The sequence below is a fragment of the Ceratotherium simum genome, chromosome 18 (genome assembly GCF_057802395.1).
Source record: "Ceratotherium simum simum isolate JZ-2026a chromosome 18, ASM5780239v1, whole genome shotgun sequence".
Classification (NCBI taxonomy): domain Eukaryota; kingdom Metazoa; phylum Chordata; class Mammalia; order Perissodactyla; family Rhinocerotidae; genus Ceratotherium; species Ceratotherium simum.
The window spans coordinates 27,698,420-27,711,591 of NC_141917.1; the positions used below are offsets into that span (position 1 = coordinate 27,698,420).

The 13,172-nt window shown below is 42.2% G+C and overlaps 1 protein-coding gene across 3 annotated transcripts in view; it reads right to left on the reverse strand.

Annotated features, from left to right (window-relative positions):
- The window catches only part of ADAMTS12 (ADAM metallopeptidase with thrombospondin type 1 motif 12), a 296,380-nt gene that overhangs the window by 48,129 nt on the left and 235,079 nt on the right, over positions 1-13,172 (reverse strand). For all 3 annotated transcript variants that reach the window (XM_087443173.1, XM_014781569.2, XM_087443172.1), the window contains exon 17: positions 11,050-11,176. In XM_087443173.1, the coding sequence (XP_087299299.1) occupies positions 11,050-11,176 (127 nt within the window). The remainder of the gene's footprint in view (positions 1-11,049; positions 11,177-13,172) is intronic.

The following is a 13,172-nucleotide window of genomic DNA, read 5'->3' on the forward strand; positions in this document are numbered from 1 at the left end:
CTTATCTCCCTCAGGCTACCTATTAATATTTTCACTGGTCCCTTTGATAAGAAAGGAGTAAAGAAAGAATAAACTTAAATAAAATAATTTCTCTTTTGTCAGCTGTTCTTGATAAGTGGAACAGTTGAAACTGCTGGCTAAATTCATAGTGGAAAAAACGAGCGTGTGTGCTCCTTCTCTACCACATTATCATGGATGACTGACTCAAGATTCTAGGCTATGGGCCAGTGGTTACACAGAAGTAGCTTTTGAAAGTGGCAGGGAGCCCTCTTGGGAGCCCTCTTTCTTCCTTCTCCATCACTGTGCAAATCTTCCCCAGCACACAGCACAGAACAAGTGCCTTGACCTCCTGTGGTTCAGGTCCACCACAGCGTGGATGCACAGCCTGTTTCTTCATCCCTCCATGCACTAATAAAATGGGTATTTCTATTTTGCATGGGAAAATAGCACAGCATATGAAGTCCTTCATTTCTGACTTTAAGGAAGCCTCCTAACATTGAGAGAATATTGAATTTTGAACAAGACAAAACTTTGTACTCTTACTTATGCTTACTAAATATTGGATAGATTTGGGTAGAACTTTTTTTGATTCTCACACTTTTAATCTCAAATTAAAAGTATTAAAAGTAAGCCATTCCTAAATTCTATTACATTCTTCAGTAATAAGTAACTAAGGTTACTCATTTATTCTTTAGTGTTTAACATCTGGCTGTCTTGTGTGGATAAAGTGCTAACAGTGGAACCATATGATATGAAATGAAATGAATGCTCACTGTATTAATCTAATTACTTTGTCCTACCTCTGACATTTCCAAGGGAAGTCAGACACACTGTTGAATAAATAAAATGTCATTCTGGAAGGGCCTTAATCTGAGCTAACAAAGTCTAATTTATCTAATTACTTGCTACAGGGCTTTCAGCTGTGTCACCACAAAGTGATAATGGACCTTTTTGTTTTCTCTTCCTGGAATTTCCTCCACAGTCTCCTGGTGACATTTTGTGTATATTTGTCACTAGTTTTAAGTGAAAACCATCCTCTTTATTTCCCAGCAAAGGTCTTCCAGGCCAAGGGCTCAGGAGCCGTTGCCAAGTTGTTCTCCGTTGTCCATCTCATTCTTTCTGGTGTCTGCCATAATCCCCCCTCTTCTGGGAGTGTTCTGATAGAATATGGTTAAAATGCTCTGAGTGGTGAGAAGGGCAATATCACATGCAAAGAACTCGGCAGGACAAAAGACCCGCCCCAATCATTTATTTACCCCAACAAGACATCCTCTCTGGTTTCATCATCTTAGAATTAACAACCTCATCTGACTTTTTCTGTTTTTGCCATTGATTTTTCTCTTACCAGTATGTCGATGATACCTAACACACAACTGGATAATTTATCATACATCATCTTGTATTGCTCTTTAGTCCTATACATTAGTCAACCTCATCATCCCAGTTACAATATAAAAGTACTAAGGACTGGGCTATATCAGTGATTCTCACTGTATCAACACTTGGGGAGCTTTGAAAAGTTATCAGTTTGCAGACCCCACTGCAGACCGGTTGACTAGAATCTCTTAGAAATAAGGCCAGGTCGTCGGTGTTATTTAACAGTTCTGTGATGACTTTTATATGAATTCAGGGTTAGAAACCACTGGTGTTCTTGGTATCAAATAAATGGATTTGACTATCTTTAAATTTTTCGCCAAAGAATGGACTCTGTTGTTTTAGTATGGGTTATGTATAATATAGAAGTGTATTATATCACATATTATAGAATATGTGCAATATAGTGAGTGTGTGTGCATACGTGTGTGTGTGTGTGTGTTGAGACCCTTGAAGAGCATGGAGTTGTTCTGGAAGAGTCAGTTGCAGTTTGGACACCCTCTGAGATCAAGTGGAAGGATAGGGTGAAGAACCTATCTCCTTTCTTTATCTTCTACCACTACCATACCAGTGCTTGTTCAGGCAGCTCTGACTACCCATAAACCAATAAAATATAAACTCTATCTAATCCTCATAACTCAGAAAACTGAAAGTCCAAATCTGAATTTGTTAAACTCTTAGTCAGAATAGTAATTTCCTTAAAAAATATCAACTTTCATAATTACTATCTTTGTACTAATCTTTTCCCTAATAGCATTTACATTACAAAATCCAATTCAACTGACATTCCAAATTCCAATATAACAGCCATTATTACAATATAAGCACCATTGCTTCCTTGCCCTTTATACACAGTGTCTCCATATTCTAACTGAATCCTGTTCGTCCCACCTCATTTTCTCTAGCTTTCTTGTTGTCCCCTACACGGACCATGCTCATTCCTCTCTCCACTTTCACGGACTTTTCCCAGTCTCAGTGACCCCACTCCTTTCATTTAGATCAGTGGTTCTCAACCAATGGAGATTCCCAGAGCCCCTTCCCCAAGGTACATTTGGGAATGTTTGAAGACATTTTCGGTTGTCACAAATGAGGATGGTGTGTACTATTGGCATCTAGTGGTTAGAGGACAAGGAAGCTGCTAATATTCTACAATGCACAGGACAGCCCCCACAACAAAGAATTGCCCAGCCTAAAGTGGCTGCAGTGCTGAGGCTGAGAAATCCTGATTTAAATCATGGGCCATTCTTTTTACACTGAAACCTACATGCAGCTGCCAGGGTGGAATGAATTGCTATCAGAGGTTTGCCGAGCACTCTGGATATGCTGAGCCCCATCACAGCTGTAGCCTGGCAGAGCTTTGCTTTGCTGTAAACCAAAGTTCAGAGAGAAGTCAATAGGAAGAAGAGACTCAAATGACCTCTTTCTGGAGTCAGGTATACTTTAAATTCCAAAGAATTTCCGTCTTGACAGCTTACTCTATCCGGGAACATGCTACGCAAGACTTTCACCCTGAAAGCCACTGACAACGTAATACATATTTTTTATGTTTAGATTAACAGAAGATTTTATTAAATCTTTAAAAACATCTGTCTTAAATACTCATTTGGGAAAGAACACAGAATGTCTTTGGATGCAGAAACAAATTATTATTGAAGGATAATAATCCAGAAATAAAAAAGATTAAATCTTGCACATGAAATCATTTTAGGAGGGGGAAATGACAGCTCTGAATGATGGGTACGAACTTTTCAGATATCATGAAAATTAGGTGACAGAGGAAGAGGCTTCAACTTGAAATTCATATCCAAGGAAACTGTTGGACTAAGCTTGCAAAAACAAATATTAACTCAGCAATCAACTTTTATTTTTCATTTACTCCCTAAAAAAGAAAATTAACTTAATTTTCTTTCTTTAATCCCTTTGTGAATTTGTAGGCATGATTTAGCTTTGAGGTTAGAATTTTCTGCTTGTTTATAACATTTTTATTGTGTTTTAATGTGTGAGAAATATTTTAAATTTTGAGATTCTGGTTTTAGCACCAAAACCTGCTCATCCTGAGATCCTGGGCAGCAGCATGGTGTGGCAGCACCAGCACAGACTTCTCAGCAGACTGATCTAGGTTCAAATCTAAACTCGACCACTTGTAGCTAAGCGACTTGGGAAAATTTTGGTGAAGGCTGTAGTGTCCTCATCTATACAATGGCATAAAAATATCTACCAATCAGGGCTGCTAACAAGAGTAAATGATTGGGCAATATGGAAAAGGTTGGAAGAAGAATGGGTTCTCAATCCAGCAATCGCACTCCTTGGTATTTACCCAAAGGAGCTGAAAACTTATGTCCACACAAAAACCTGCATATGGATATGTATAGCAGCTTTATCATAATTGCCAAAACTTGGAGGCAACCAAGATGTTCATCAGAAGGTGAATGGATAAACTGTGGTATATCCAGACAATAAAATATTATTCACACTAAAAAGAAATGAGCTATCAAGCCACAAAAAGACATGGAGGAACCTTAAATGCATATTAATAGGTGAAAGAAGCCAATCTGAAAAAGCTACATACTGTACAAGTCCCATTATATGACATTCTGGAAAAGACAAAACTACGGAGACAGTGAAAAGATCAGTGGTTTCCAAGGGGAGGAGGAGGTAGCGATGAATAGGCGGAGCACAGAGGATTTTTAGGGCAGTGAAAATATCCATTATAATGATGGATATATGTCATTATATATTTGTCCAAACCCATAGAATGTACAACACCAAGAGTGAACCCTCAGGTAAACTATGGACGTTGAGTGATTGTGATGTGTCAATGTGGATTCATCAATAAAAAATTAAAAAGCAAAAGAAAAAAGAAAAACAGCAGGTTCATAAAAATTGTTAGTTTCCTCTCTACCTCTTTACCCCGGGGGAATGGCATCCACTTTCTTTGAACTTACATCTCTTCATAGACCACCCAGGGATAATATCTACCCTCTAGCCCCTGACTATTTCATATATATTTGGGAAGCTGAAATGCAATCATAAATAAGAAGGACTTCTGTAAATTAACCATTATGTTGGAATATTTCATGGAATTCTATTCAGCTTATCATATCCTACTTCAGAATACATTTTCAGAAATTGTACCTGCTATGTGTTGTGTTTAGTTAACATTTTCAGGAGTCAAAATCTCTGACCATGTTAGAGAGCCTTATCTATTTCAACAGAAACGAACTGCATAATAGAAGCACCATAGATCACTTTGCTAGTTGTTACTTTTGATAAAGATTTTAGTCCAGATGCATTAAATAAACAAATATGGATTCTGAGGAAGGAATATATATGCAACATGAAGACAAAATAAATATTCAAAATGAAATTTCAATAAAATTAGCTAGCTGGAGTCAAGCAATCCCCTAAATACAGGTACCATAAATTTGAAACACAAATGTATGTATGTATGTACGTGTGTGTGTGTGTGTGTATCACCTTGGATATAAAAACAAAAACAAGGGCAAACATTTTACTTTTGGAGTTAACACTACTGGGACCATTAATATCCCTCTCTGAAGGCTGTGCCTTTAGCTTCAGGTCTGAACTGGGTTAATTCCGGCTTGATCTGCTAATCTGCTTTTGTTGATGTTTAATGACCATAAGCTGGGGCCCAGGCACTAATCATGTACAGAAAGAGCTTCAAAGGAACTCAGACCTTGGGATATAGATACCAGACAGAGGGAAAAGTAGCTTGAATCAAAGCAAAAAGTGCTACCAAACGACAAAGATTTAAAAAGACTCGTCAAATTGCTTAGGCTTCACTCCTCTTTCTTAAGTATAATCTTCAAATTGTTTGGAGGGAATTGGAGGAAATTATGTTCCCAACACAACAGCAGAAGCTGGGGATGAGATGGGCTGTTTTCCTCCCTTGAAGCGTGACGATGTGGAACGGCAGAAGCGGCAGCTGCAAAAATGGTCATCAGCTCCCCAAGAAAACCTGGGCGTTGGATGCCGCATTTGTGCAGTGGGGACTGCACAGTGGCGGTGTGGTAGCCCAGCTCTTGTTGTGGCCATCGGCGCTTCCATTTTAAATGCCAGGGCTTCATTACCAACTGTATGAGAGGAGGCTGCACAGTGGGTCCGTTGCAAAAATTTGCTCTGAATCAGCAAGCGTTCATGCACTCTGCTTAAGAAGCGTTCCAGGAAAGAAAAGTATCATTTACCTTGTACTAACCATACTGCTCTTAGAACTGAGAGATGAGATGTCAATTAGCCACAAGGCCTAAAGGAGGACAGGGAACATAAGGACAGTGACCAGGAAGCAGGGCGTTGGTGAGGCATCCAGACGCCTGACTGCGGGGCCAAGCCCTGACAACAACAGCTCCATCTTGCTGACATATATGGATCTCATAGCCTTCCCGGCTGTAAGCTTCCTTAGGAAGTGACATATTTGTGCTATCCCAAAAAATCCTTTGCCACACGCTCTGAAGAAACATTAATCACATGCTTTTCCAAGCTCTGGAGCTTCTATGACTTGGTGGAGAGATCTCAGCTCTTCCCCAGCTTTCACATTATGCTTGTACTAAGCTGCCTGTATTAGTTTCCCAGTGCTGCTGTGCCAAATTACCACAACCTTGGTGGCTTGAAACAACAGGAATCTAGTTTCTTATAGTTCTGGAGGCCAGACATCCCAAACAGTATTAACTGGATGAAATCAAAGTGTCAGAAGGGCTGCACTCCCTGTGGAGGCTCTCGGGAAGATCCGTTCCTTGTCTTTCAGTTTGTGGTGGCTGCCAGCATTCCTTGGCTTGTGGCCCATCACTCCAATCTTTAAGGCCAGCATCTTCAAATCTCTCTCTGCTCCGTGTTCACATCGCCTTCCCCTCTGTGTGTATGAGTGTGTGTGGGTGAAATCTCCCTCTCCCTCTCTCTTATAAGGACACTTGTGATAGCATTTAGGGCCCAAGTGGATAATTCAGGATAATCTCCCCATTTCAAGACCTTTTCACTTAATCACATGTGCAAAGACCCTTTTTCCAAATAAGGTAACATTTGCAGGCTCCAGGGATCAGGACGTGGATATCTTGGGGGCTATTTTTCAGCCCGCCACATGGCCGCATTCAGGGCCAGTTTCAAGTCCACAGAGCTCAGCCTGTATCACTTAAGAATTCCTTTATCAAGGCTCCTCCTCTGTATCCACCAGGCTTCAGCCTCAGCTCATCTCCTGTCCTTCAGCCTCTGGACTCTTGCCCCAATATCGACCTCCTTCGAGCACTGGTTGATTCTTACTATAAGGTTACCTTCAACTAGAAAGTTCTGGTAATTAGAGTGCAGAGGTAGGTAAGGAAAACTATCCTTATGGGAAGTAAACTCTGAAAATGGTGAAGCCAGGTTTTTAGCAGCAAATGAATAGGAAAATGTCAGGCACAGACTAATGTTTGTTCTAAAACAGAGAGCTGATACCGAATCCACAGTCTTCTTTGACAGTGTTGCTTTTATGTAAACAGCCGATGTCCTCAGCTCTACCTGGGCCTCAGCAGATAAGTGCCTGCATCAAAATCTTTTGGTGCCCACCACATCTAGCACAGTGTTTGCTTTGCTTTAGACACAGACCGAATAAGGGGAGAGGTGCATGCCTCTCTTTGGTGGGTCTGCTGTATGTAGACCTTGGGCAGGCTTACAGCTAGCCAGCCTTGGATTCAAACCTCTGCTATCTACTAGTTGCATGATACTCAGTGAGGTAATGAACATTTCTTCCTCTGTAAAATTGGCATAATAATAGTTATTTTCCAAGTAGTTGAAAACAATAAAGAGAATATATGAGGCATCTCTAAAACATTGCCAAGAGTGAAGTAGGTGCTTAAAAAAAGACCCATTGTTGGGCCGGCCTGGGGGCACAGCGGTTAAGTGCACAGGCTCTGCTGTGGCGGCCGGGGGTTCGGATCCCAGGCGTGCACCAACGCACTGCCTGTCAAGCCATGCTGTGGTGGCGTCCCATATAAAGTAGAGGAAGATGGGCACAAATGTTAGCCCAGGGCCAGTCTTCCTCAGCAAAAAGAGGAGGATTGGTGACAGATGTTAGCTCAGGGCTAATCTTCCTCACAAAAAATCCCATTGTTTTCTTCTACTACACTTTCACAACACTTCTGGTTCAACATATGTGTGGATTTTCCACAGCAAGAAATCCTGACACTGTCTGGAGTTAACACAGACCCCACAGGTTAAGGGCTGTGTCCCACATGACGGCTCCTCACCCCCACTGTCAGACACTAATCTCAAGTCCAGGTTGTCACCTGTGCTTCTTTCCGACCTACTGGCTATAAACAGTGGGTTCCTATGACCCTCTCCTCAGGTTTGATAATTCGCTAGAGTTGCTCACAGAACTCAGGAAAGTATTTTATTTACTAGATTACTGGTTTATTGTAAAAGCATACAACTCAGGAACAGCCAGATGGAAGAGATGCATGGGGCAAGGTATGGAGGAAAGAGCACAGAGCTGCCATACCCTCTTCAGGTGTCCCATCCTCCCAGCACCTCCATGGGTTCAGCAACCCAGAAGTTCTCCACACGCCTTTGGTTAGGGTTTTTCATGGAGGCTTCAATACAAGGGCATGACTGATTAAATCATTAGTCATTAGTGATTAACTCAATCTCCAGCCCCTCTCCTCTCCCTACTAGGTAAGGGGGTGGGGCTGAAAGTTCCAACCCTCTAACCATATGGTTGGGTCCTCTGGCAACCAGCCCTCATCCCGAGGCTATCCAGGAAGCCCCAGCCACCAGTCATCTCATTGATGTACAGAAAGACACTTACCCCTTCCACTGCAGAGATTCCAAAGGTTTTAGGAGCTCTGCCAGGAACCAGGGATAGAAACCAAATATATATCTTTTATTATATCACAATATCACAGTGCTCAATAAATGGTAACTGTTATATGGTTATTATCACCATTGTAACTCTCAAATGAACGCTTAGCAGATATTTGCTGGTAACATTAAGGCCAAGGCAGACTACGTAAAACAACAAAAAATGAGAACCCAAACCTCAGGGATAAAATTAGATTCAGGAAATAAGTAGCTGTGGTTTTAAGAAGGTAGCCAATCCACCAGAGAGAGTGGTTTTGAAAAGTGAGGCAATGTTGGGGAAGGCCATCAAAAAGACGTGACCACCAGTCGACCTGTGACTTGGGCCCAGGCAACTGGGAGGCTCCCTCAGCCTCCCGTCTTTGGAATGTGCATTCTCCTCTCCTTCCCCACTCCCAGAGGCTGCCTCAAGGGTGCAGCCTTGAGACAGTAATATGGTGATGAGACTATCTGGGCTGGGCATGCACTAAACCCAGTCAAGCTCCCCTGTGTGTGACTGAACCTGGTTAAGGCCTCAATATGAACTTTTAGGATTTGGAGGGTAGGTGTGGAAGTCTACTCATCTTGTAGCCACCCAAAACAAGCCTCATAAGTAAGTTCCCTTGCTTATTAAACCTGCCACCTACCAATCTGGAGTGGCTTGGCTTTTTTTTTCCCCTTGGTCTCTGCCTGCTCTCTGAGATGGGTTTCCAAGGACACCTGGGAAGATTTGGGGAGGTTGCATAGCAACAGGCAAGAATCCCAGGCTTGGGTGTAGTGGTTACTATCTAATGAGTGCAGAAGGAATTTATTGGTAGAGGGTCATGAACTTTGAGGGAGAATGAGTATGATGGAAGCACGTGAACTCTGCAAAGTAGAAAGCTATCAATTAGCTCTAAGAAAGGATCCTCTTTCCTGGCTCACTCTTCCCTGAGAAGGTATTATAGAAACTGCAATTACATATAAAATCTAGTGCTGGCCTAATCTTGTCCTCAAGTTCCTAGTTCTTCCCAGTAAAGAGTTACAGGGAAGAGCCACGGCAAGGTGAGGTGACGGCAGCACTTCTGTCCTGCCTCGGTAGAGGTGGGGTCCAGCTCTGGACCTCACAGCCCGCCTCTGACCCAGAAGAAACCACAGAACTGGAGAGAGAATGAACCTGCTGACTCTGAGACGAGAACACCCTGGCCTCTGGGTACTGCCTGTTGGAACCTATAAGAGACTGACACTGCTTGCCTTAACTGACTTGTCTAGACTCTCCTTTTTTATCCAGTTCTTTGGTATCTATCACCTTCTTCCAGCTCTTCTTTAGAATTCAGCCTGTCACTTGTTTGATTTATGATATCAACTAGTCTCCTCCTGTTTAAGTAAACTCCTCTTAGCCTGTCTTCTTAGGACTGGAATGAATGCCTCTGGGATCTGCAACCTAAATACATCTCTGTTTAAGGTCACTAGAGAATGTAGACATGCCACAGAATTCATTCTTTCCTTCTTTCCCTTTCCTTCTCGTCCCTTCTTTCTTCTTTCTCTCCTTTTCTCTTCCTCTCTCCCTCTCTTTCTCTCTTTTTAACATAAGCCCTTCATAATAACATCCCAGCTACCTTCGAGAATCCCAATATCTTGAACCAATATGGTTAACAGCAAATGAGTAGCTGTATAACGGTGGTTCTCAACCAAGGGTGATTTTGCCCTGTGGGAGACATTTGGCAAGTGTTTGGGGACATTTTTGGTTGTCATAACCTAGATGAGGTAGAGGAGGGATGCTACTAACATCTAAGTGGATACAGGCCAGGGATATTGCTAAACATCCTACAATGCACAGGATGGCCCCCCACAACAAATACTTTTCCAGCCCCAATGTCAATAGTGCTGAGATTGAGAAAGCCTGCTCTGTAAGTCCACTCTTTCAGGCAGCCTAAAGCGCAAATAGGTGCTGTGATCTTGATAAATAAATGAAAAGCAATAGGATATATTGGAGTATATGAGGAAGCCATTTGGCATAAAACTAATTTGGCCTGACCTTGTTTTTCCAAAAGGGCCTGACGTGGCCTGTTGAGCATGCGTTGTACATCTGCTTTAAACATTTACAATGTCCCAAAGACAAGAATGATGCCTTTAAAGATAGGGATGTAGCTTCTTCCCATAGCGTCATTTCTTTAAGTATAAGCATCTCTTCCTGGGAACTAAGGATTAAATTACCCACCTGCTGTGCTCACCTTGTGACCACTGGCCTGCTGACCACCGACCTGCTGTGCCAGCTAAGCATCTCATGACAACTGTAAGTGGGACATTCCTATCATATGTGATGTATGCTCTTTGTTCCAAGATGGTATATAACCACTCTGTACACCCCACTTCTTTCGTGCCCTTCCTTCCCTGGGCAAGGAAGGCTCTGGGCTAGTCCTCTGATCTGGGTCATAATAAACTTACCCCAATTTTGATTTATAGATTGATTATGGATTATTTGTGTTGACAATCTGAAGGTGTCAACGTGTTGCCTGGAGGCTACTGTTGCACGGGTGAAGTGGTCTTGGAAAAGCCACACCCATTAGCAAAAGAACTTTTGGGTGACCTACACAGCATTCTCTTCGACAACGCTTTGGGACTTAGTCTTACCAAATAAACACAGAATATACCAGCTTTGTAAGAAATACTGCTCTCTGGGTAGAAAGAGTCCTCACTCACAGCATGCCACAGGCTCCAACAGCAGAGCCAAAGAAACCTGTAACAGTTCTCCTGTATTTATTCTAATAACAAAGCCACACAGCCCTCCTTTATCACCGAGCATTGGATTACCACTAAATCTGACACCACTCGAGGCAGACACATGGAGCTCCAGCTGTTATCAATGGTTACCTGGGTGGACAATCCTTTTCATAGCACTTCTTCTGTCTCCCATTGGGCTGTGTTTCTGGGTCACAAAATGTAGCCTTCACCGTCCCGTGGCCCTTCTTCACACAAAGGGCAGTCTGGCGGCGGATACCTGGGTTCGGGAAGAAAGGTTCACATGTATTGAATCCTGACCCCACATGCTCCATGTCAGGTGAGGACTCTCATCGTGTCAAGTGCTTATGGCTAATGAGAAAGTTGTCCATAAGTTACTTGGTTTTTAAAGTAGGGATGAGGAATGGAGACTTCCTATCCACCTGTGCTGCAGCTGGCCATGGGTGGAAGAGATCTTACTTAGGAAGGACTACAGATAACACAGGTAGATTAATATATAACTTAATATGGAGATTGCAATCTGGCTGTGGGTCCAAGACTAACACATATATGCTAAATAAAAAACAAAGTGAGATTTAAATAATGAAAGCAGATATCATCACCAAGTGTTACAATTGCTACATTATTAGTTTAATAAAGGAATAAAAGAGGTAGGGACCTTTATATTAGTTGGGGTTAATAAACTCTGAAAGACAGAAATAAAATTCAAAACAAATGTTGTGAAGCTTGAGAGGTTATGTTTTTTAAAGTAGAGGATTTTGATAGCAGAGACTGATAACACTGCTGCCTTCTGAAACCAGGTCAGTAATGTGAGTAAGAGAAGCACACAGAGGGTGGAGGGTCTACAAGCAAACCAAGCACATCTGTAGCTGGACTTGACTTTGGATATAGAATAACAGCTAACATGTAGTGCTTGCCTTGTCCCAGGTGCTGTTCAAAACTGTATGTGTGTGTGTGTGTGTGTGTGTGTACATATATATATATATCCCAGACAAATATATATACATATATGTATATAAATATATATATAATGTATTACCTATTTTCTATTATAATATATAATAACTGAAACCTCACAACAACCTAATGAGGACAACACTATCATTATTGCTATCTGACAGATGAAGAAACTGAGGCACAATGAAGTCACACAGGTTGAGAAAGGAAAAGGACCACTGGCTTTCCTAACTAGGATATCATTAGCAAAAGAACTTAGAGGAGTGGCCAAAATGTCATGGATTGAGAGGTGAAGGGGCAGAGAGGAAGAGAGTCATCACCTGTCTTGAGAGTGCTAACACTTCAGTGTTAAATGTGAAACACTGGGTGAGAAGACTTAAGACTGAGACCCCTGGGGACAGAGCCATCAGCTTGCACAAAGGTTGGCACCCTGAGCTCTCAGGGCATCCAGGCATGGAGTGGGCTCCTTGGTGTACAGAACTCCAGAATTGAAAAGGCCATGAGTACACCAATAAGCTGGCCACCTCCTCACCTTAGCACCAAGGACATCCAGGGGCTTCCCCACAGCTTCACAGCTGGCAGGACCCAAACTGGGGCCATCTCTCCTACTACTCATCGCTTCACATTGCCTCACCATGGACTCAGTCCAGCCCGATCACCCAGGCTGGCTCACATACTAAGATGCCAGAGATGGCACGTCACCATTTAAAAATGTCAGAGGGGAGCCAGCCCTGATGGCCTAGTGGTTAAAGTTCGGCACGCTCTGCTTCCGCGGCCTGGGTTTGGTTCCCGGTCATGGAACCACACCACTCATCTGTCAGTTGCCATGCTGTGGCAGCAGCTCACATAGAGGAACTAGAAGGACTTACAACTAGAATATACAACTATGTACTGGGGCTTTGAGGAGGAAAGAAAAATAAAAGAGGAAGATTGGCAACAGATGTTAGCTCAGGGCAAATCTTTCCCAGGGGGGAAATAAATGTCAGAGGGAGGTGCAAAACAGTACGTGAATCCTTTAAAATGAATCAACAATATTTTATTGTTAAATAAAACAATACTTTATTCTTTTTGAAGAGATAGGTAACCTTTCAACCACTTAGGCTTTCTCAACTGATAGACTAGGTGTTCTTCTTCTTTTGTCATATAAATAAAACGCTGTCAACATCTGGAAACAACAGTATAAAAGGAATTTTCATGGCACAATGAGTGAGTCATTGTTTGGAAAGACACAAACATCTGTAGAGAAGTCTTAGACAATGTGAGTGGAATAGAGACTAGAATGGCTGAAGCCAGAAAAG